Source organism: Mytilus trossulus, chromosome 1, assembly GCF_036588685.1.
Source record: "Mytilus trossulus isolate FHL-02 chromosome 1, PNRI_Mtr1.1.1.hap1, whole genome shotgun sequence".
Taxonomy (NCBI): domain Eukaryota; kingdom Metazoa; phylum Mollusca; class Bivalvia; order Mytilida; family Mytilidae; genus Mytilus; species Mytilus trossulus.
Genome location: NC_086373.1, coordinates 16,727,168 through 16,754,113, shown reverse-complemented (window position 1 = coordinate 16,754,113; position 26,946 = coordinate 16,727,168). Strand labels below are relative to the sequence as shown.

At 32.4% G+C, this 26,946-nt stretch overlaps 1 protein-coding gene and 1 long non-coding RNA gene across 2 annotated transcripts; both read right to left on the bottom strand.

The window, feature by feature from the left end:
• Positions 1–16,525: 16,525 nt before the first annotated feature.
• LOC134716843 (uncharacterized) lies at positions 16,526–20,263 on the bottom strand. The gene is made up of 2 exons (XR_010106885.1): positions 20,000–20,263; positions 16,526–16,981 (listed from the first exon to the last, which is right to left on the bottom strand). It is a non-coding gene; the product is annotated as an uncharacterized LOC134716843 (long non-coding RNA).
• Positions 20,264–22,540: 2,277 nt separating this feature from the next.
• Positions 22,541–26,636, bottom strand: LOC134716834 (U6 snRNA-associated Sm-like protein LSm3). Its single transcript, XM_063579848.1, has 4 exons — positions 26,572–26,636; positions 24,704–24,814; positions 23,508–23,603; positions 22,541–22,842 (listed from the first exon to the last, which is right to left on the bottom strand). The coding sequence occupies exons 1-4, from the start codon at positions 26,590–26,592 to the stop codon at positions 22,759–22,761; spliced, it is 312 nt and encodes a 103-aa protein (XP_063435918.1). The 5' UTR covers positions 26,593–26,636; the 3' UTR covers positions 22,541–22,758.
• Between the last annotated feature and the right edge of the window lie 310 nt (positions 26,637–26,946).

The following is a 26,946-nucleotide window of genomic DNA, read 5'->3' as shown; positions in this document are numbered from 1 at the left end:
GAATTCTATCTTCAGAAAATTACCTAATATGATATGCTCGTTAATAGTTCACCTTATCCTTACATTGTTTTTTTAACTCTTTTTTTCAAATATGTTTTATGTTTTGGTCCATACACGTACGCCTTTGAATTTTATATGTTAAAGTTGCATTCTTCCTTTTTTACTTGTTTGTTTGTTTAGAATCGTATAACTGTTATGAAACATACTCATACCTTCACCAGTAGACTGGCTGTTAACATATTCTTTTTATTACCTAATAAAGAGTATTTTACTGTTTTATTAATATTTCTATATTATTTGCTATTGTTCTTCCATTTTTTGTACCATGGCCTATTGCACTGGAAATTATCGTTCTATTGCACCTGTGTGTAGTCTATTGCACTGACCTGTTATGACCTCTTATTCTGAAATCTGATTAGTTGAAAGGTATTCATGTGTCTTTTCAAATTGGTTCTTTAATACAGTTGTTACTTTTATGTGTTTTATTTCTAAGAAGTTGTTAGAACTGACTCAGTATGTATTAGGTAATAAAACAGTTGTTGAATTTGTATTAATGCAATAGATCAAAATATATTTCCCGAAATATAAAGATCAGCTTATTGTTCCTTTGCCCGAAGTCAACGTCTATTGCATAGCTACATATTAAATAACTGTATAATATTAAAATGCAAATCGTCAAACGTTATCTGCATAATCTGAGTGTTGCCATGAATATATTAAAGTTTATCATTCGATTTACTTTTGAATACATGTACATAACGACATTAGATAATTTGCATGATCTGTTATATGAAAAGATATATAATCAATAAAAAGGCAAAAACAGTCTTAGCAGTAGATCTTATGTGTGAACAGTCTAGTAAGAGAATCTTAAGCATTGCATTATAATGTTGCTATATAACTAAGAAGGAAATATGCGGCTTGGTCCTTTGATCAGATTTTTAGTGCGTTATGAATCAAAACAGCATTGGACATCAAACTATATAGAGGAAATTTCGATTTTAAACATATCATAGCAACTGCACGATAAGTGTATTATTCATTGCTGTAAAATAATTAAAGTAATATAAATTTTAAAAAAAAATTTTGTTTCCAAATGTGTCACTCGTGAATTGAACAATGCCCTTACAGAGTGACGTTCGATGCAATTGGTTATGTAATGTGATGGCAACGCTTTGCGTATATAGATGTCCAAAAATAAATGCCATTGTCATTATCAAGTTTTCGCTGTAAGCAATAAGATTGTTAAGCTAAGAAACTTAATAAAACATTTGTTAATCGAATAATAACAGTACCATTCAGGTACGGAAATCAAATTCATATTATTCAACTTCTTTTGGTAGAAACTTTTAATTGCGGTGTAGTTACATTTAGTGACAAGAATTACTGTTTAAAAGTAAGATGGAATTACGTACATTTGTATAATCTTTTATCTAATGGAAAACAGATGTTTATAACATTTAAAACAGCTACTCGATCTTGCTTTCAACATTTTTTTAGTATTACATTATTCGAGTATTGTTTCTAAATCGTATAATAACTAATGTACATTAACTACTTGTTCTGTTGATTAATAACGTTTGAATTGTCAGTTATGGATTTGATATATCGTGTAGGAAGTGGGTTACCATCTGTGTACACTAAAGATCCCTTGCAACGACTCGTTTAGGGGATGGTATTTGCGAGTGGGGCTCGTTGGTCATTTGCAGAGCAACTATTCTGCTCCTTTACAACATTACCTTAATCTCCAGTGATATTCTGAATTTCCTGGTAGACTCACTTCTCAGAAGAAACCTGCATCTGGTATAAGTTATACACTAAGAATTTAATTGTGTACGCTTGACGCGAGTTTCGTCTACAAAAGTCTAATCTGTGATGCTCGAATCAAAAACCTTATGACCAAATAAAGTACGAAGTTGAAAAGCATTTTAAGACAGATAACCTTGAAAGTCTTTTGCCAAATGCTGTTTACGTTATATATTCATGTGGGAGAATTTCCTCTCAGTAGTAGCTTATCGATGCTCAATTTTTTTTATACTTTTCTCTCATTTTGAATATGCCTTGTAAGTCAGTTTTGTCATTGTACGTTTCGCTAAAACAGCTACAACAGAAACATAAAGTTCGCACGAATGTCGCGTCAGATTTTTCAAAATTATTTCTTTCTCTTAATTAATTCATTAACAACGTAGTAAAACTTATTAAATAAGCTCCTTAGATTTGTTCCTGAAATATGCATTGAATGCAAACTTGTTTTCTGTCATTAGTAGAAAGATTCTGTTTTTCACTTTCTTGAGTAATTTGTAATTCTACTTTATAATTTAATATTTAATACGCATACAAAAGAAAAAAAATCTTATTTGTATATGTTTTCTGTAAATAAACATTAAATGTTAAATGTTTTCGTCAACAGTTAATCAAACATGTTTTTCTCTCTCTCTGTCTGTTATGATTTAACAAATATGGCTGCTCATTAAATGCCGTGTTTTGAAGCCGAAGTTTACCGATTGTCACCTTATAGTAAAAAAATAACAAAAAGCATGGGTATTGAGCATGTGTTTAACATGTACAATCAGATACTTGTTTATTTTAATGACAGATCCATACGTTTGCGATCACCGAATTTTTACGAGTAGGGTTACGCTCGGGTCACTATGCATACCGAAAATATGTCGGCGAATTGCTTCCTGGAAGGAGGTTTCTTATGACTTTAAGTAGTAAAACTAGCATAATCTTTATGTGCAAGAATAGTTGTTTGATTGAAAGAAACCCCCTCTTCGTCACCCCTCCCAAATCCCCAAACAAAATTATCTAAATACTGCATGGGCATTACGTGATATCGGGCGATTCCCTCGAGTTTTTTCTTTTCACTTTATTAGTATATTCAAAGGGGTTTTACGAGATTTGAACATGAATCAACTACCGTTGTTTCTTATATTCCAGTAAACTAATAAATTGCTGAAAGATTGTAACACATTATGTTGCTATACAATGGACATTAAAATATGTGACTTCGTTCTTTGATGCATTTACCCCAGCGATGTATGCATTAAAACAAAATAAAACATTAAACTTAAGGAACAAGGGAAACTAATGATCTTGTTAAATTCATATCATAGTAACTGCACGATAATGTTATAATACATACCTTGATACCAGTAAATTTATAGCAAGTTGAAACAAACCTCCAGAGATATATTCGATGTGAAAACGGCTACAATTAGTAATTGTTATGTAAATGAATTACATCTTCTGACATCAGACTCGAACTTCTCTTGAACTGAATTTTAATGTGCGTATTGTTATGCGTTTACTTTGCTACATTGGCTACATGTATAGGGAGAGGGTAGAGATCACATAAACATGTTTAATATCAAAAAGAAGATGTGGTATGATTGCCAATGAGACAACTATCCACAAAAGACCAAAATGACACATACATTAACAATTATAGGTCACCGTACGGCCTTCAACAATGAGCAAAGCCCATACCGCATATAGTCAGCTATAAAAGGCCCCGATAAGACAATGTAAAACAATTCAAGCGAGAAAACTAACGGCCTTATTTATGTAAAAAAATGAACGAAAAACAAATATGTAACACATAAACAAACGAAATCCACTGAATTACAGGCTCCTGACTTGGGACAGGCACATACATAAATAATGTGGCGGGGTTAATCATGTTAGCGGGATCCCAACCCTCCCCCTAACTGGGACAGTGGTATACCAGTACAACTTAAGAACGAACTATAAAAATCAGTTGAAAAAGGCTTAACTCATCAGATAGACAAAAAATAAAAGTGGACGTGGCCGGGTACTTATACATCCCGACACAAAAAGACACAATGAACAGATCTGAGAGTACTCGCAGTTATCTGACAGCTAGTTCAAAGCCATCAACAACTAATAAAAAAAATCATGCCTCTAAGACTAAGCAATCAATCCGTACACATCCAACATACAATGGATTTAGTGTAAAGACGTCATAAACAGCCAGAGAAAAACATAACCCTGCCACATTTTTTTGCGACCGTCCCAAGTCAGGACCCTTTGGTCTTTGTTAGTCTTGTATTATTTTGAATTCTAGGTTCTTGTATAAAATTTGGAGTTTAGTATTATCACTGAACTAAAATATATATATTTGTTTAGGGGCAATTTGAAGGACGCCTCCGGGTGCGGGGATTTCTTGCTGCATTGAAAACCTGTTGGTGACCTTCTGCTGTTGTCTGTTCTAATGTCGGGTTGTTGTCTCTTTGACACATTCCCCATTTCCATTCTCAATTTTTTTGATAAGCCGCTTTTGGCAAAAAGTGACTTTAAATAGATAGCTTGTCGATCTGCTGGTTCCAACTTTTTCTTAATAATGTTAATTATGAAGTCACATAAGCTTTAGGATTAAATATGAAAATACAATAATTGTATAACAACGCGCTGATTTTCAGAAAAAAAGCAATATATGTTTCGTTATATGTCAAAGAAAACTAACTATCGAGCAATAGATGAACCATCGTTCACCAAGGTTGAGAAAAGTTTCGAATATAGTATCAGTTGCTTTCCAACCAGTGAAACCGACAACCTATCCATACTTTTCAAAGTTGTTTTCGTTAATTATACTAAACATAAAAATTGTTCGATACTAAAGATTGTATTGATAGAATGAACCGACATCTCATCTCTTTTCAAAAAAAAAAAATCCTTGATTAGTATTTCTTTCTTGGTATTGAGTGAGGTTTTTTTTTCTTATAACAAATGGATACAAATTTCTTTGTGAACTACATTGTATGAAGAAAATGTCTAGCTAATGTTATATACTATGTACATTATCAACCAAAATAACTGGTTTGTTTTGTAATTTTTAATCTATATAACATAATCTGTACACATTTAATTGCACAAGATACGCATTTGGGCAATCAATGTCTCTTTAGTCTTGTTCGAAGCCAAAATATTTGAAACGTTAAAGCCTTATTTAAGCGTTCAGGAGCTGTTTAAACCAAAGACAAAAAAACATACAGTATAGAATAAAGAATCGAAGCTTTGCATGATGAGAGAGATACAATCCGTTGTTCAAATTGATTTAAAATGTATTTCAAAAATTACTAAAGCTAGGAAATAGACCAATAAAAAATACATGAAATGTGATGAATTATAGATATTTTTCGTCCTGATTGTTTTGTCGAGTATACTAATATAAAATACTTCATTACAATTCAATATCTACTTGTATATTATTAAGCCTTTTTTGATACGAGCGTCACTGGTGAATCATGTACAGACGAAACGTACGTTTAGCGTACAAAACTATAAACCTGATATTTTTTTTATGAATATTTACGTTTCAAGACTGATGTTATCATCTGTCCCGTAGTCAGCACGCTATATTTTGAAATAACATTGATATGTTAAATGTTCGGTATATCTATTTTTCAAATACTAATGCGTTTCTACCTCAGGAATAGATATTAAACTTAGCTTTATTTGACCAAACATTTAGGAAATTTTGGTCCTTAATGCTTTTCAAACTCGTGCTTTGTTTGGCCTTTTTAACTTTTTTTATTCGAGCGTCACTGATGAGTCTTTTGTAGACGAAACGCGCGTCTAGCGTAAATAAAATAAATCAATCCTGGTATCTATGATGAGTTTATTGATTATAAAATGATGATTAATCGCAATGCTAAAGTGTTTACCTACCCATTTATAGATTGCCTTCGCCTTAAATGACACAACAATGTTTAGAATTTTCGTTTTTCTACAACTTCGCCTTGTTCGTGCATCGTTGTAATTATAATGAAATAAGATGTGACTGTCATACAAGTGAAAGGTTTAGCGCTATAAACCCAGGTTCAATTCACCATTTTCTACATTCAAAAATGCCTGTACGAAGTCAAGAATATAACAATTGTTGGACATTCGTTTGATGTGTTTTATAATTTGATTTTGCCATTTGATTATGGACCTTCCGTTTAGAATTTTCCACGGAGTTCAGTATTTTTGCGATTTTACTTTTTTCTTCCAGTTTTGTTTCGAACTGTTTTGATACGAGCGTCAGAGATAATTTATGTATCTTTGATGCGTTTTTATGTATTAAATTGTTTTATTGTTCGTGTTACAAATCACACAATTCAAATTATCATAATACCTGTGCAATTGATATTTAACGAATTTAGTTATTCTGTTAAGGAAGTTCGCTTAATTGTCATGTTTTGGGATTTTTGTCAGATTTTAGGAATCCTCTGTTTCTATCCATTTGAACGCCTTAAAAATTTGCCCATTGACCTACATTTTTCTTTTTACAAATCTGTTACATGTATAATGATAAGGCATATGTAAAAGTCTTATTTAATTTTAATTATTTTTTAATAGTTTTTGAGAACTTAAACTTGTCAATGATAAAGCTATGAAAAGTCAAGAGAGAATATTTTCTAGCCAAAATGTTAATGACTTATATCTCGAAAACAAGCACATTGACCTATATATATTTTTTGCTCTTTTGATTCCTATCAATATAAACTAGTGTTTTTAAAAGTTCCATATTTTGAAACTGAGCAGCGAACTCCCTTAATGTACTTTATCATATGCTTTCAGATATTTTGTATTGTTCATTTTGTAACGTTTTTTCTTGCGAGATCATACCAGAAGCACGTGTAGTGTGCTCAGTATTTAAACATAATTAACAGATGAACATCTTTCGTATTATTTGTGAAGGGGATGATGCTCTGATCATGTTGAAGTTATATAAATCTTTCTACTACACGTAATGTGAAACACCAAGAAGAACAAGAAACAGGTAGGCAGAGGTGTGAGACTAGTGCATGCAATATGGCAATTAGCTTTTCTGAGTAATAGAAATTATATTTGTTACTTATGCAAGTCACTAGAAACATTTTTTTTTTCTAATTTCATAAGTTTCGTGTAGTCTAACAACTCTTTTGATATGAGCGTCACTGATGAGTGTTATGTGGACGAAACGCGCGTCTGGCGTACTAAATTATAATCCTGGTACCTTTGATAACTAACAACAGTAACGACATGTGGTTCGGGGTTCGTTGTTAGACGATCAATGCATTTAAATGGGGACATAAACTTGGAAACCTTCTTTATCCTGGATTGGACTTCCCCTCCATATTAAATGAATGGATTCGAACCCTGTACCGATATACTAGTATATGCAAAATCAAATACGTAAACGCCCGTTTGAATAGCATGCATCATAATGTTTTTATCTCATGCCAAGCTTAATTACACAATATTTACATTATTAAAGGTTCTCGTATTTTAAAGCGCTAATCAAACAGATCTTTGATCATACAAGACATTTCTGAATTAATCAATCAAGCTTAGTTCATGGAACTTTCTACCCCGGTAACTGACAGGTATGGAGCTTAAATATTTACAAACATTTCTTTAATGAACACAAATAATCGTAGGATGCAATATATCATTAGATTAAAGAAAAATGTTTTTTTAAAAATATGGAATCGAGGAGAGTGCGGTTTAATATACATTAAACCAACTTGTTTCTTTAAAAACGTAATATGTTCTTGTCATTTCACCTTCAATTTGGTAATCAACTAGAAACACAGCCGCAGAAAAGAGACTTTTTTTTATATCTTTGGTGTATACATAAGTCATTTAACTAATAGTATATGCATAACATGTCCTTTGAATGTAAACGTCACACAGGTTAAGATACGAAATCATTTTGTCGTTCAAAGAATTCAAAATTTATAATAGAACAATTAAATAATGGCGGAATGTTGGAATAAAAAGCCACGTCATATGTTTCAAAGAAACTTAAATAGTCACACGGACAAACAATATAAGCAAAAATGAAAGATGATTCTAACAACACAATGACGGGATGCATAAGAACATACAGCCACAACAAACGGACATCATCAAAAACATACCAAACAACAAAAGTAATATTAACAAAGACATAAAAAGGAACACTTTAAGACGTTAGTAAGATGATAAACAACGTCAGTACGCAGAGTCTAAACTTCAAGACCATCGTGTATTATTTGTGAGGTTGATACTGAATATTTATCAACAAGGTATTAGTACCTTAATTCTGATGAACAGTTTTAGAAAACGAAACGTTTTTTTACATACCCCTGGTTCATTAACTTTCTGCTCAGACACTGGTGACGTTTTATACATTCTGAGTAGGAGCAGCAAGCTCTTATGTACCGTATAAGTTTGAATATGTATGCATGTGAAGTAGGTAATTTGGATAAGCAGTTCTCAAGTTACGGTGCGATATGTGGACGCTGGACAGACAGATGGGCCGACAGACAGACAGACAGACGCCGGACATTTGTATACCATAATACGTCCCGTCAATTCTTTTACGGGCGTATATAAACATCTCGTTTGTCATAGATTTGTTGTACTGAAATGACTGTGTAAAATTCGAGGTATACGTAAAAAAAATGAGGCGGTGGGAGCCGGGTCTGATGTTTCTTTAATTTCAAGTTCTGGGTGATATATTAATGGAACGCAATCAGAAAAGTTCGGATTGTTAACGGAAAGAACATCACCAATACATCCGAAAGTGAAATTGAAAAATCTGTCTTTTTTCATCTTCTTGTCTGAAGAAACTCTGATTCATATGAAAATAAGAAGATGTTGGCATAGCGTATTAAGTTCCCATAAGAATGCCGCCCATTTATTGAAAACGTCTACCTCCAAATATGTATTTTACCCTATTGTTCACTATTAACAAAATATGCCTTATGGTATCCCATAGTAATAAATCAATATCGTATGTTACCATTTTTTGTTGAAATGCATACATATCCATTCAATAGATGTCAATTTAAAAAAAAAACCAATGTAAATGGACAGTTGACCATTACTTTTGGTTATCGTGCAATTCATTTTGCCTTACAATATTTAAAATATTTGACAACTTATTGGTATCCCTTTTATTATTATGTCTCATATATCTCAAATAATAACTAACCTTAATTCAATTGTTGGACTTCTTTTAATTTCCATATTCAGTTCCTCTTTTCTGTTTGTTTTTGAAAATTTTGAATACCTCAATTTACCATCTCTTCTGACAAACTAAATCGTTGACTATAACTATAAATTTCAACCAAACACTATATTCAGGCTTTGCAAAATATCTTCTTAAGTAGAAAAAATAAAACATTTATGTAAAATTTGAAAAATCCAGAAGAAATGGAGCCACAAGTCTGTTGGCAACTGATAAATACACATTTTCAGGTAAATTTGAATTGATTGACGTATTGGAGGAGATATCGTCAATGAATCATTAAGAACATTTAAGGTAGTTAATTCTATATATTCAATTTATTTCAGCAGGCTAATTGCTACAAAAAGGAAATGAAAAAAGTTTCATGTATGCTTATCTTTATAAATTGTCGTTTCGTGTTACCAACCTGTTAATGTTTTTCTTTAATGACGAACATGATTACAGGAATATGTTTTACACGAAAGGTAAATTATATTTTAAAGAACTTAACTAACAATTTAATGTAGCTACATGGCAGGTTAAGAATGGGTTGTTTAACCTCTTGTGGTGGGTGTATCCAAATCATTAAATGACATAAAAATTAAGTAGATACAAACAAAAACATAATCCTCAAGTATAAAGATGTTTAATCGTCCATTCATTTAATCAAATAACAACCTGAGACTACTATGACATATGTGTTGTAGTAGTTTCATCATCAACCAATACACATATAAAGATGTTTGATTTGTTATAATGCTAGTCTTTGGTGAAAAAAGGCAACAGTAGTATACCGCTGTTCGAATTTCATAAATCTATTGAGAGAAAAAAATCCGGGTTACAAACTAAAACCGAGGGAAACAACGAAACAACAGAAACACTTAAGTGCGACAAAAACCAAACGACGATGTAACACACACAGAAACGACACATTTCCTGACTTGGTACAGGACAATTTTACGAAAAAATGATTAGTTGAACCTGGTTTTGTGGCTAGTAAAACCTCACACTTTTATGACAATGTAAAATATAACACTAAAAGGTCAACATTACATGACAGAACTGCAGTACAAATAAATGTAAGAAAAAAGCAAAATCATAAAAAAACTTAACTCCGAGAAAAAATTCAATCGGAAAGTCTCTAATCACAAAATCAAATGACAAAACACATCAAACGAATCGACAACGACTGTATATTCCTGACTTGGTACAACCATTGTCAAATGTGGAAAATGGTGAATTGAACCTGATCTTATAGCAGTAAACCTCTCACTTGTACGACAGTCTCATCAAATTCCGTTATATTTACAACAATACGTGAACAAAACAGACATAATAAATAAAATACTAGTAGTCAAAATAAGGTCACAGCAGTCATCACTGTTACAATCTTAAAACAGACAATTTTACAAACAAACAAAAACACAAACGCATCTATCAAATTAAAAACACATTCATTGCTTCGCGTGTCGGACTTTAATAAATTTAAACGTCACGTAGGAAGAAATTTTGTCGTTTATTCAAAATAATTTTATAATTTCACATGGGGAATGTTGTCATAAAGGGTTAAAAATTAAAAGTATGTGGAATTCATTTCAGAAATAGACTGATATTTAAAATTTTCCAGAAGTACTCTAAATTTTTAAGAACATTCAAGACAGACAAATACACAAAAGTGTGTTTTTTTTTAATTTTTTTTATTTCTCTTGATTTTGTGATCTCGTTTTTTATTTTATGCCAGTTTTTTTCAATTACACTTCCGAAGCACCTGATATCAGTCCTGTTTATTTTTATAAATGACAGAAAATGATAAAAAAAATGTAACTCAACCAGGATAAGAAATCAAGACTGTGAATGTGGAAACGTGTTTTCTTAGATTGTTTTCTAAGACTTTTCTATCGCTCCATCGAGGGAAATCGATTTCGTACCTCTCTATTATCTCATTGGTTCGCATGTAATTCAATGCTTTAGCCGGATATTATCATACTGGGTTTTTGGTATTGATTCCTTCTGACGTATGTGATGTTTGTTCTTATTTTATTGGTTTGTATGATAATATAGGAATATGTATGCAACAAAACTAGCCAAAGGTGAACAAGGGGCTGCATGTCTACTCTTTCAGAACATCAAAGTTAAACCTGAGTTTTGGTTTAGCTAAAGCTGCTCAGTCTATAGATATCTGTCTTGTATTTAGTGGAGTGTTGTTGATTTTCTTATTATCTTTGTGTGCATGGTGATGTGTTTTTTTACGACTTGAGGCTTTCGATTGTCACTTTTGATATCGTATTCTCCTATTTTAAACACATTTTACAGGTTAAGGGTTCTAAGTTTTACCGCCTTTCCAGATTTTCCATATCCTCGACTTTGACTTTTTTGTTTTAATGTTAATCAAACTTAAAATATAAATATGTTTACCGAAACTAGTAATTTAGTGGAGCGGCGAAAGTTAAAAAAGTCGCTTAGTTAACGAGTTTAAATTACCTAAATACCTCATGGGATTTTAACGGCTTAAAATGTCTATCGATTATTCAACTTCTGAAAAATGTTTGTCGTCAAAATCAAATGTGGTACAAATTACGTTAAAAATAGCCTTAACTGACGTTACCCAACTTGCATCGTATATCCCACTGCTGATTAGGTACTCATATTTCATATCAAACACGTTCTAAAAAATAATTTGTGAACGAAATTGGTAAATATAGTTATTCTTGAACGTCCTACAATTTAAGAGCATTTTCAAATAGTCCTATATGGAAAGCACAATGCATCTGAATATGGTTGAAAATAACACTGAAAAATCATCGTTTTTCACCTAGCATTACTTGCACGTGCAGTATAGGTGTATTTTAAAGGCACAATAATAAAGCCGCCGTATAATACTACAATCGACTCGATTTACTTTTTGCAATTAATTTCTTATAAGATAGATATTTGGCTAAATATCTGCTATTTATCGAGATTTCAAGTCCGAATATTTGTCACAAATTTACCGACATTGTTGTGGTTTCTATTTATAGTCCAACATTTAGCAATTTTGTTGTCGTTTTCAAGCATATTTCTTTTTCATTTTATAATTTCCGAAGCTTTGTGATTATTTTATATTGTTTGGTATTGTTGTGTATTAGTTTTTGTTGAATTCAACGAGAAAAGTGAATATCATTGTAGGGTTTGTTTGGTTTTCAGGTGTGTTTGATTTGTTTTTTATTTCATCAAATGGACAATTTATCAGTCTCATTAAAACTATTCCCAACGGATGCCAAAAAAAAAGATTGGAAGTTGGTGTTGACAATTGCATAATCTGCAGTTCTGTTGATGCTGAAAATTTAATAACATCAACGGAATCTGAAAGAAAAAGCCTGATAAATGCTGCAGCAAAGAGACGTGATGATTTGTTCAGGTTTTTTTTTAATGAATTCTGCAATGAAATATCTAGTGAATTACCCGTATTTAGGTACCATAGGTCATGTTTTAAAAGCTTTTCTTCAGCTGAAAAGGAAACACCAGATATAAATTACGATTTATCTTATTCTTTGATGCCTGGAAATAATTATCACCCTCTCAATACATCAAAGTGTATTATTTGCAGCAAAATGTCACATAAAAGGGTGAAAACATTACATACCATTTCATCTGCTGAACGGTTAGCCAATCTTAAAGATGCTGCTGTTAGAGCATGCGACGCTGAAATGATTAATCGAATAGAGAACGAGAATTTGCTCAATAAAGCAGTGTATCACGCAGCATGTCTGACTACATACTTGGCATATAGACCAAAATCAACTGATAAATCAGCGTATGATTTGGCATTTGAAAGAGTGGTTGAAATTATAAACAGAGACCTCATTTGTTACAAAAGGTCTCTTTTATTGTAATCACTCTTGAAAATGTACCAGTCTTTTTTACCTGATAAAATAAGTAAGACCTACTGTAATTCCTCCAAGCTTAAGGCTAAACCTGAGAAGCACAAGGATGCCATTGTATTTTTTGCTCAACAAGGACAAGGTAAATCTAGTATTGTATTTGCTAGCGACATTTCCATTGGTGACGCTGTTAAGGCAGCTAATAGCATCAAAGCAGAATTAAAATTGCTTGAGATAAAAGCCGACTTGAGTACATGTAGCTCCACCAAAACCAATGAACAAACCTATATGCATATACTTTATGCAGCCGCCTCAATATTAAGACAAAAAACAGAAAATGTATACATTACCGGGGATTATTATCCTGCAAATGACGAAGTATCATTGGAAATGTCAGAAGCAAATTACTAAAACTTATCACACTAGGTGGCAACATAATGTTGCCACCTAGTGTGATAAGTTTTAGTACTTGGCTTCTTGACAAAAAGTCTTTTGAAACATTTTCTTCAGTATCAATGGATATTTCGCATGATATTTGAAGAAAATGTGCTGCTCTCGCAGAGTGCCTGGTGTCAAATTGTAGTAACGTAATTACTCCATTTAGTCTTGGTCTTGCAGTACAGTTATATCATGAGTTTGGATCAAAGTCTTTGATTGAAAATTTAAATGCACATGGTTTCTGTGTCAAGTATGACGAGGGTCGGAGGTTTTTGACTAGTGTTGCGAATGCTGAAATAACAAAAAAAGTTGGTATTCAACCTCCTGAGAACAAAACCAAGTCCTTTCAGTAATCTTGCAGCCTTAACAAACGATGATGTTGATAGTGCGGTAGTTGCGGCTTTATACGACTCAAAGTGCAAATTTAAGAAATATCGCAACGATTTAAATTTGCTGAGACATCAGTTGGCTATTAATAAAGATAAAAGTCTTATAAAGCTTCCGCCATGTTAATCCGTATTTAAGCAACACGTACTGCGTGCAATTTGGCGAAGCAAAGTTTGGGTGTCGGCAGATTTGGCCAAACCGAATAATGGCTCCCCATGTGCTTTTGGTTGGAAAACTGCACAAAATGACAAGTTAGAGTCAGTTTTCTTTGAGGGACAAATGGCATCAGACTTTCTACAAGATCTTATTTGTTCGTATAAGGGGAAAAAGCATGCAAGGAAGCATGTGTTTGCAAGGAGCAGGGTCTTCCTTGCACTGATGTATGTTTCTGCAAAAATGTAGGAAGTTGTAATAATCAGCAGTCAGTATCCGCTGACATAGCTGATGACACAGATGAAATATCACGAAAATAGTTCTTGTTACAATATTTAATAGCTTTATTTTGTGGTTTGCTATGTTTTTTTTCCACGCTTCATTTTTTATGAAATTAAACTCATCATGGATACTAGTACCAAAACGATCATGTCTTAATGTTTGAATATTTTCTTCAAAATGCTTGCTCTCATTGTGTAGTTTAGCACTCCAATAACTATATTATATCAAAAGGTATCTTGTATTGAGAAAGTTCATTTAAGGAAAACTCAGTGACATGTCTAATCCTTGAAAAATGAAAGGAAATTTAGCACGGCTGCAAATTTTTATTGTTTGATTTATAAACTATGCATTTCGGATACTCTTTTAAAAACTTTTATCATAAAGTGTTCAAGAAATGCTATTTGTCTAGGTGAAATATCAAGGTTATTATGCTACTGGTTTTCATTAGGCTTCAAATTTGTATACCACGGACTACCTTCACAAAAGTTAGATATAACGTTGTTTTGACAAAAAGTACATGATTTCAGCTTTCCAATGAGCTATTAAAAATCCATGAGGTATTTGGGTAATTTAAATTTCTGAAATTGTCCTCTCCGCCGCTCCACTAATTATAGTAGGTACTACTGCACTGATCACGTTGTGTTATAGTAATCTCAGTATATATCGTAGAATTAACAACATGGCAGTCAGTACTACAAATAGAACAGAGGTGTTATGTTATCACTGTTGTGTTGTGGATTTCCATCGTTATCGATCCTCTGTCAGTTTGTTTTATAAATAAAGGAAACAGTAGTATACTGCTGTTAAAACTCATAAGTCCATTGACAAAAACAAAATCGGGGTAACAAACTAAAACCGAGGGAAACGCATTAAATATAAGCGGAGAACAACGACACAAAATTTACTATATACAATAACTCCCATTTTGGTCCTGTTGACTTTTTGGTAAATTTTACTTTGCTGAACTTTTTTGCTATTAACAGTTTATCTCTTTCTATAATAATATTCAAGATAAAAACAAAAACCAGCAAAATTTCCTTAAAATTACCAATTCAGGGGCAGAAACCAAAAAATGGGTTGTCCGTTTCATCTGAAAATTTCAGGGCAGATAGGTCTTGACCTGATGATTTTACACAAGTCGGATCTGCTCTGAATGCTTTGGTTTTTGAGTTATAAGCCAAAAACTGCATTTTACCCCTATGTTCTATTTTTAGCCATGGCGGCAATCTTTTTTGGTTGGCCGGGTCACCGTACACAATTTTTAAACTAGATACCCTATTAATGATTTTGGCCATGTTTGGCTAGATTTGGCTCAATAGTTTCAGAGGAGAAGATTTTTGTAAAAATTAACGATGAAGGACGACGACGGACGCCAAGTGATGAGAAAAGCTCACTTAGCCCTTTGGGCCAGGTGAGCTTAAAACAAATGCCACTTATCCCAAGATTTGTGATTAACATGAGCAAATAAAATTGGTGCCACCTGAGGAACGCAAACTGCTGACTTTAAAGAGTTTCCTGAGTTCACCACTAGTTTGTCGTGGATTGTGTTTCTCAATTCTAGTAATTAAAATGTCAGAAACCCAATTGGTATTTATTATAAATAAACTAGGCAAAAGTCAAAAGACCTGGACTTCGGGGTAGGGACAAATAATTTTAATGAAAATGAAATGAGTCAAGAAAAATACAACTGCATACCAAATATCGTTGACTTACCATTAGCAGTCATCTGTTTATTGGTTTTGAACTAACTTTCAGTAACTGTAGATACACTAAAATCTGTACTTTGTACCTTTTTGTTTTGGGGATGTATAAGTACCCCGACACATTCATTCTGTGTGGTTTTTTTTTTTTATGTATTTCTGCTCTTTATCCATCTGATGAGTCCATATCAACTGATTTTATAGTTTGTTCTGTTACACCACTGTCCCAGGTTAGTGAAGGGTTGGCACCTTCAAACTAGTTTAACCCAACAACACTCTGTGTGTGTCTGTACTAAGTCAGGGGCCTGTAATTCAGTGGTTGTCGTTTGTTGCTGCTTATCATATTTGTTTTGTTAATTGTTTTGTTCATAAATCAGGTACTTGCTTTTCTCATTTGAATTGTTTTACATTTATCATTTTGGTGACTTTTAAAGCTGACTATACTATATGGATAATACTCATTGTTGAAGGTTGCACATTGTGACCTACAGTTGGTAATTTCTGTGTCTTTTGGTCACTTGTGAAGAGATGTCTCATTGGAAATCATACCACATCTTTTTATTTTTATAAACACAAAGTTCAGCAATTTTGTAAGTTGCAATTAAAAACACTGATGCTGATGTACAATATGCCACTCATATGTGATACTTTGATAAGGCGAGACAAAAAAGATAGACCCATCACTTTATCTCAGATGGTGCCATTAAAACAAAATACATATATGGTTTGGCGATATCTGGCCACAGCTTTTATTCATAATATGATAGATTCATATAATATATAATATATATACATGTAGATAGATATGTTGTAGATAGATACTAAGATATGTTGTAGATAGATAGATAGACCATAGACCATGTATATGTAGATAGATCTATGGTCGGTTACCCGAAGATAATATGGCAACCAGGTAGATAGATAGATATATATGAAATGCACCATGGGATACACTGGTGCTTAAAATTTAGAAAACACCGTGGGATACACAAGTGTAGTCTGTATTATCCAAAAACCTAAAATTTCATAGTTAACATTAAGATTCTATGCAGCGAATTCTGCCATTTACGGGAATATATTTATGATGCTCAAAGTTCAAAAATAAAAATCACTTTTCTCAACAGCAAACGAGTTAACATCATCAGTCAAATCTGTATCACCACTATCACCGACAAAATCTGAAAAATAAATACAAAAGAGCAGTATCTTGTTCAATAAAAAGGAGTGGGAGGGCGGGTTTTCAAGTTTACCGCTTACAAAATTTAAACATCTTGCTTTCTGCGATGAAGTTCTAAAAAGGAATAAATGACGTCACAGAATATAACGTCACTCATGTCGGGTAAATCTAAAACATGAAACACAATCCGTGAGTGGCCCCGGCGATAACTGAATTTAAGTCTATTAACTTAAATTCCATTATCTCAGATGGTGCCATTAAAACAAAATACATATATGGTTTGGCGATATCTGGCCACAGCTTTTATTCATAATATGATAGATTCATATAATATATAATATATATACATGTAGATAGATATGTTGTAGATAGATACTAAGATATGTTGTAGATAGATAGATAGACCATAGACCATGTATATGTAGATAGATCTATGGTCGGTTACCCGAAGATAATATGGCAACCAGGTAGATAGATAGATATATGTGAAGATATATATGAAATGCACCTTGGGATACACTGGTGCTTAAAATTTAGAAAACACCGTGGGATACACAAGTGTAGTCTGTATTATCCAAAAACCTAAAATTTCATAGTTAACATTAAGATTCTATGCAGCGAATTCTGCCACATTGACGGAGGAAAACAGAGACTCTGTCAACCGCCATAAAAAGGGCGGTTCGCTGCAAAGCTGTGAACCAGATATGAGATAACTCATATAGGTAGATACTTTTATTTAACGTACAACTTGGTACATATATATATTAAATAATCTAGATAGATAGATAGATATTATTTAACGTACAACTTGGTACATATATAGATGGATAGATATTTTACTGAACGTACAACTTGGTCCATATATATGATAATGTCTAGATAGATAAATAGGTATTTTTATTTAACGTACAACTTGGTACATATATATATATTAAATAATCTAGATAGATAGATAGATATTATTTAACATACAACTTGGTACATATATAGATAGATAGTTTACTGAACGTACAACTTGGTCCATATATATGATAATGTCTAGATAGATAAATAGATAATTTTATTTAAAGTACAACTGGTACATAAAATATGTTAAATAATCTAGATGAAGTTTTGTGAACACTGTTCAAAACATATTTACCTACACAGATAAAAATACTTACCAAAACTACAGCAAACCATAAAATAGTTGATTGTATTTGTATATTATAAAATATAGTATATTATAGTATAATATCAACCAATAATATAAAGATGTTTAAGAATTCATTTCAAGCAGGTTAAGAGTGACAAGTGAAAAACATCCAGTGAAAAAGTTCTGATCTGATCGAATCATAATATTTTATGAGGCAACCCGACAGCTTATTATAAAGGCAATAAATAGTTGTAAATTCTATAGCAGCACAAGTCCAGTGCATTGGTCTAAATTGCAACCATCCTTACTTAAGAATGATGAATTTCACACTCCATCTGGTCATGTTCTACATCTCATTGGCAAAGACCCACTCTAGAACTACCTGTGTCAATACCACCACAAGTTTATTAAAATTATGTTGGATCCTTACAGTTTCATTATACATGTATATTCTGAGTTAACGTTTAACATGCGACAAAATGCCACCACAAAAAACATTTCCATGCCTAGACCTAAGTCAACCCTAAATATAAAGCTTTATTACAACTGTCACATAAACTCAACATTAACCAAGAAAAGGAAACATTGATCAATCAACCATGTACATGAGGTCAAGGTCAGATGAACCATGCCAGGCAGACATGTACAGCTAACAATTCTTCAATACAACAAATATAGTTGACTTATTGCTTATAAATAAAGAAAAACAGACCAAAACACACAAACACTTAAAACTTAGCAATTGACCATGCAAATGAGGTCAAAGTCAAATAAAACCAGCGTATACGACATGAGGATCATAAAATATGTCCATACACCAAATATAGTTGACCTAATTCACAAGGTATTAGAAAAATAGACCAAAACTAAAAAAACTTAACTTTGACCACTGAACCATAAAAAATAAGGTCAAGGTCAGATGACACCTGTCAGCTAGACATGTACACCTTACAATCATTGCCTACACCAATTATAGTAGACCTATTGCATATAGTATAATAAAAACAGACCAAAACACAAAAACTTAACTATAACCATTGAACCATGAAAATGAGGTCAAGGTCAGATGACATCTGTCAGCTAGACATGTACACCTTACAATCATTCCATACACCAATTATAGTAGACTTATAGCATATAGTATAAGAAAAACAGACCAAAACACAAAAACTTAACTATAACCACTGAACCAAGAAAATGAGGTCAAGGTCAGATGACACCTGCCAGTTGGACATGTACACCTTACAGTCCTTCCATACACTGAATATACTAGACCTATTGCTTATAGTATCTGAGATAGGACTTGACCACCAACTAACCTTGATGAATGAAATGAGGTCGAGGTCAAGTGAAAACTGTCTGACAGACATGAGGACCTGCAAGGTACGCACATACCAAATATAGTTATCCAATTACTTATAATAAGAAAGAATTTAACATTACAAAAAAATCTTTTTTATTTATCAGGTTATTAAACAAGATAAATATTGATATTATGTTATATAAATCGATAGCGTCCTCCATTCAAAAAGTGATAAATACCAAACAACATTTAAAAGTTTCAAAGTAATATATTATATAACAATTATATAGAATGTAACCCCATATTTACAAAAAAAAATTTATTTAAAGCACATGATGTGGCATCCCATCATTGTATGGCCATAAAAAATTGTAAACGTAACACATTCAGCAATTTTAAGTTTAGAAACTGAGATATAAACGTTACACAAATCTTTTCAATCCTACCCAAAAGATTACAAAAAGTTGTCTTAATCTATATAAATAAGTTTGTTATATGTTGGAATCACATGTACATTTGTACATGAGTTGGTTTAACTTAAAAGTAATATACTGCTTTTAACTAAAAAATCTGACGATTACCTGAAAATTTTTCAACTGAATCATACCAATGCGAAGCTCTAGGGGTTAGCATAAATAACATCGATGATGATCCAATGTACAAATGTATGTGACCAAAGCAGTTAAGTTAGTGGCGTGATGAGTCGTGAATCCAGTCCAGTCTGGTAACCCATTTGTAAAAAACTGGTGTGGCCTTGTTGTCCAAGTCTCTGGTCCAACTGTTACAATCCTTGGCCGTGTTCTGTGGCCAAGCAAGGTCTCTACTTGATCCACCCAACATGTGCTACAACTCAACAAAAAGTAAATATTAGTTTCCCCATGCTACATACAATGTAGCATTGACATAACAAAACCAAATAACTGTACAAAGAAACAATAACAATTAAAAATTATGTATACTCATACATGTGGTTGTGTCAATAATAGTTACAATAATTTAAAAATAATTCAAAATTAGTATATATACAGATTTATATAAACTAAAATCAATAGTCAGTTGATAGTAACATAGTGTAATATTAGTGTATAATTGAGTTATTACGGATTCGTTATTACAACAATAATTCGAGCTGTGGCCTGTTGACATATGGCTAAATTCTTGATCTAACTGACTATTCATACCATATCGACCTAGTCTAGTCTAGAGAGTAGTAGTAACTATAAAATGTATACATTTGTAGATGTCACTGTGGTGAACGACTCTTGACCTGTTGACAATTTTTAGTACACAAATGTGTAGGTACACGCAAAATGTATAGCCGGATATATACAGATGATAATATTTGCTTAAATCCACCAGCAAGCTAACATTTAGCAATGATTTCTTTTGGCTACTGCTTCTTAACTCCGAGTATGGTCTCTGTTCAAGATTTCCAAGATTTTTGTTTATTTGTATCGAAAGTTGAACTTCCGGTTATGAACCTGGGTCCTTCGACCCAAAGAGTACGTCCCTTTTACGTTCATATCCTTTCATGGAATATTTTCTGTATATGTGCTATGAAAGATCTAGATACACAATTACCGATGTATACCTTTGTTAGGCTTACACATAGGCACTTGACGATCTGTCAATACTCAATTTCAATAGTATAAGATATGAGATCAAAGTAATATATATAAAAAAAAAATTTAAAATAAAAACACTTGTGGCTCGTGCATCTAATTTTATGTAGAAATATACAATGACGCCTGGTAAACATTATTATAATCTGCAAATCTTAGGACAATGTTGCATCTTGCAACCATTACTCACACTTGTAAAAATTAAATAATTATAAAAATGAAAACGAATAATCCCTTCATGAGACCAATGAATTTTTCATTCAGTCTTTCCATGTGCTCTCCACGTGGCGATGCCATATGGTTAAAAATTGACGATCTATAAAACGAATTCTTTCTAAGATTACTTTTAATCACATTAGAAGCATAAGTCAGGTTATAACCATACAAATTCTTACACGGTTTACTTTACCATTTCAATTTTCAAGTTTACCGCTTACAAAATTTAAACATCTTGCTTGCTGCGATGAAGTTCTAAAAAGGAATAAATGACGTCACAGAATATAACGTCACTCATGTCGGGTAAATCTAAAACATGAAACACAATCCGTGAGTGGCCCCGGCGATAACTGAATTTAAGTCTATTAACTTAAATTCCATTAAAAAAAAAATAAAGTTCCATAACTACTCAAAGGCATATCAGAAATTTATGAAAAAAATAAATAAAGGGACATTACTTTAATAGATATAAACTGGTCATCAGGAGTGGGGCACATATATTTGCCAGGGACACAATTTCGCCATTTTATGATTTTGAGGTGTAAAAACTTCAAAGGATGGCAGAAATTGAACAAATATGCCAGTAAATTATATTTTTATAACAAGACAAATTTTGGCACTTGCCGCAGAGAACCTAAAATGGACAATGGTTTTCAGCCAATTTCCTGAATGCCAAACATGATTTCAAAAAAGTATTTCTTAGTAATTCTTTTATTGATTGCCCTTATTTTCAGTTCTTTACACCTTTGAAATGTCTGCTATTCATCTTTAATAAAATTGATTTGATAATTATTGTGTACAACTGCCGTTATTTGGTTTTAAATAGATGTGTGAAAACGGGGAATATGTGTTCCCCTTTGACAAAATATCAGGAAATTTCAAACACCCTTTAATCTAACTTTTCAGATGATTTTTTGTCAAACAATATAGTTTTCAAGCTAAGAATATTATGCATTAGAAGTTACTTTCATGTAGATATATCAGTATACTTCAAAAACATAAAGACCTGGACATAAACTGCAGAAAACATGGAAAGATATGGTGAAAATGAGCACCCCACTCTAAGTTCCAAGAAAACTGCTCAAAACACTTTTGAGTTAGTGACTGATTACTGGAAAATGTCCTGTTTTATAAAAAATAAATATTTCAAGGGCAATAACTCCAAAAAAAGAAGAAAGATGTATCTCTAATTTTCAGGGTGGTATGTCTTGTGCAATTTATGATTTAACCTAACTCCAATAAAGAATTTCTTTTGGTAGTTTTGTCATATTAACAACTAAATACTGTGAAGAATGATTGCAATTTATTTCAACATTACAGCTGCACCAATGAGTAAATATTTGAATGTGGTCATCTTACTGTTTCAGTACAGAAAGGCAATACAATGACTTTTGATATCTACATTATCCTTGAACACATACATTTAGCATCTCAGCTTGAGACATCGTACTAAATAAAAAAAGTTGACAGTTCTATTGGTCTTCTAATCATCGTTGATAACATTATGTTCCAGTTCTCATAGGTGGAGACACCAGGATGACACCATCACCACGAACAAACAACATTGGGATATTTCTCTTTGTTGACTGAAAAAACAAATAAACATTTGAAATCAAATAAAAAGAATAACACATCAAATTTTTTGAAAACACAAAAAGAAATAGACAATAGGTTTAACATTTGTAGACAGGATGATATGAGAATAAGTTGAACACTTAATTCTGTAGGTTTTTGTTATTTGTAATCAAAATGTTGTTTTTTTATTTTTGTTTTTTAACGCCACTTTTTAGCCCTGCTTTTGGGTTATTTCGTGGCAGACAGTTTTTATTGGTGGAGGTAGCCGGAGTGCATGAAGAAAACCACTTATCTTCTTTACGAAAAACTGACAATCCTAGTCAATTAAAATTTAAGTTCAATGCACACGCATGATCTAGGTTTGAACTCACAACCTCAGTGTTGACTGCTTAGTAATACTAATCTAAATGAAGTGTAATGTATTTTCCAAAGGTAATTTATGTATGGATGCAGGATCTGCTTCCCTTCTGCGGCACCTGAGAACATGGTAAGATTTTAAGTGGGATTTGTGTTTTATAAGCTTTTGCTTTCTATATAGTGTTTTTAAACTGTTGTGTACTACCTTTTAATTGTTTGTTTACAATTCTCTTCAACTTTACAAGTTTTAAAAGTTAATGAACAAGTTATAATTGATAAAATAATAATACATTGATTTCATAATCAACAAAAAACTTACTTTATATATTTCTTCATAAGTTTCTTCGTCAATTTCCACTGTTGTAACAGTTTCTTCAACATCACCCATTATCATGTTCAAATGTTGATCATATGCCTATAAATATAGAAAGAAATTACCCACTGTAAATAAGTTTCCTTTTAGCATTAGGGAATACATGTTTAAATAATAATCATGATTTGGCTATTAAATTTAGAACCTTTTTGGTAATAATATAGCTCTTCAACTGTCTCTGGATTATTATACATCCTTGCTTTAAAATATTCTGCTCTTAGTGTTCCTGAAGAAGGTAAATCGCTAATTGAAATTTTTTGTTCATGATTGATCATGACTGTTCATTTGCAGTTGAACCTATTCTTATAAAAAGTGCATACATCATGAATTACTATGTAATCTTCAATAAAAAAAAATTGTTTGTTGACAGGAATGGTAATTCAAAAACTCATCATACATGTCATATTGTACATTGTAACTAAATATCAAAGTAAAATTATAACTTATCATCAATTAATTGCATGACATTAACTTCATAGGATCTAAATAATGATCACTTCACTGCACTAGTTAGTTGGAACTATATATCAGAGTTAGTGATAAACCTTTGAAGAAATAGAAATCAATAGACCATTTTCGAGTTCATCCGTCACCGGAAAAAACTCGTCAATTATACGCACCTTTATTACCGCCATTTGTGCGTTTAGGGGCGTCGTCACTTCCGTTCAAATGTTGAGCGAGTGGTTGGAAAACTATAATTCTATATTGTACGAATTATTCGGCAAATTGAATTCTCAAAATTGACAACCAGCATTGCTGTCATTAGGGAATCGTCATTAAGTACCTACAGAACAACCATTATTTCTAGTTTATCCTACACAATGACGATCACTAAGGCGCTTGATGAACGTAAATAGTGCATGGATACTCGCGACCCCCTCTATCTGGTAAATGACGTCATAAAGGTGCGTATAATTGACGAGTTTTTTCCGGTGACGGATGAACTCGAAAGTGGTCTATTCATTTCAATAGGCTGCAATCTTTACACAAAAGCAATATAAACAAACAAAATTGGAAAATTTGTAGTGGAGATTCAGGAAAGGCATTAATTTGGAGTTGAAAAACTTATACATGTAGATAGGTTATAAATACTTTTCTCAACATATTGGTGTGGGTGGTATAATACTTTTTAAGATATTTACATGAAGCCTTCCTCGAAGTTCTCTCTCATTTCTCATCTTCACATAAATTCTTTCATCTAAACTCAGTCTAATAAGATCAAGTGGCTCTTCCACATTTTGCACTGGTACTTGCTTTAATAAAAAAAAAAAAACATATACAACATGTACAATACACATAATTAAAATTTTCAAATGAAAATCCAACTATTTAGAGAACAATTGAACATGTTGAACATGTTGAAAGTGTATCTCTTGATTGATAAGAAACCACTCCCAGTTTCAATTGTGTCAAATCATATCATACATATTGATAAAAAAAAATATAATCTATATACTTTGACCTGATTGACCATTATTGACTTAAAGTCGGTTGCTCAATGTCCAGTGGCAAATATGTCATGCATGTTCAGGACTTTTGACTAAAATAAGGGCTTATTATGAGGCAGATAATTTGTGAATTTGGACAAATCACTTGCTTTCCCATCCATTTATTTCATTTAAGTTCTAATTTATTTATTTGTTCCTTAATAAAATATTGTTAACATCATATTTGTCAATGTATTAACGGCATCTTTTAACAGGTTGGGAATCTAAGTACATTTGTACATCAATTGGTGCATCAACTGTTGCAGGTTACTGCCATAATAAGTAGAGAATGCCATTCTGTCCTATTTTAATTTAAATCCAGTCTAAACAAAAATTTTATCCCTCTATAGAAGGTTTATCCCTCTATACAGGTATAATCACCATCCAGGGGGTTTGTTCCCAACCTGTTTAAGGTTCATGTGGACCCTATGGCTAAAATGGCCGTATTTACACCTCAAAATTTACTCTGAGTACAGACAAACCTGCGCATCTGTAAAAAAATTCATCCATAGCATGCCCTAGATAAATGAATTTTAAGTATGTTTTATGTTTTAGAAAAATAAAAACTTACAAGGATTTCGCCGTGCACTTTTTTTCATTCCTCCAGAAGGTGCCAAAATAAACTAAGTTGGGAAACAGGTTTGAGAACTTCCCCTCAGGTAAAAATTAAAGTGAGCATTTTTAATTGACATGGACATTAGATGGACAATAGATACCTGACAATAATTGGTTATTTAAACTGTGTACCTGAGTGGACCATATCAAGGTAAACTCAACTGTTTGTTACTTTTATCACCTTCTGCAGAGACGAAAAAAGTGTATGGCAAAATCCAGTTAAGTTATGAATTTTCTAAATCATACAATGCATTTGAATTCTATTTATCTAGGGCATGCTATGCCTTAAAACTTTTCCAGATGCACAGGTTTGCCTGTACTCAGAGAAAATTTTGAGGTGAAAATACGGCCATTTTAGCCATAGGGTCCACATGAACCTTAAGGTTAGGGAGAAGTGTGTTCATACATTCATACATAGATATAGTCTTCTTCTTCCTTTAAAAAACAGGCGCATTGTGGTACTTTTTTATGTACATGGTCGATGTGAGAAAAACAAATGTGCAGGTAAGTGTGAATGGGAAAACCTGTGTTTACCATCAGAGTCAGACATTGTCAGATGTTTAATGAATATACGTTGATTAATTGACATGTTTAGGAAGATAAAGCTCTTGCTCTCCTAGTAAGATGAGAAGGCAATAAGCATATGGAGTTGTCAGAAAATAAGGACAGATTAAACAAAGTTGGAGCGATTAGCTCTGGGTCGAATTGTCCTGAAATCTTTCAATTGCAGTGAAAGCTAAAAATATATTATCCAAAACTCTTTTGAAAAGTCATTTAGAATATGAGAAACCGAGAGTTAACTAAAATTCGAATAAAATGACCGTGTAAATGAAACGTGTTATGTGTTACAGCCTCCGAAACATTTCAAAAACACATAATTTTCAAATTTATCCGTCGTCCAAACGCACCTGTTCTTGATCATCGGCCATCTTTGAACTTTTGATCGTATCCTATAACCCAAAATCTAATTTCATTGTGTTTTTATAAAGAAATATAGAAACTGCTATACTCAATGTTAGTTTGATATGAAAGGATAAAAGCAGTTCATAATGGAATCATTAATTTGTGATGCTAATAAAACTATTTGCATCAAAATCTTTCGAAATTTCAACAATCAATTGAGCAAGTGGTATTTAATCGTACCACAGTATTGTTCTGTCTGGACTTTCCGTTTTCGATTTTACATCATTCAACTATTTTTTTAGATTTATACCAAAACAAATGCGCCAAAGCCTCCGAATTGTATTTTCTTAATTTATCTCGTTATTTCCATTGTCATTAGA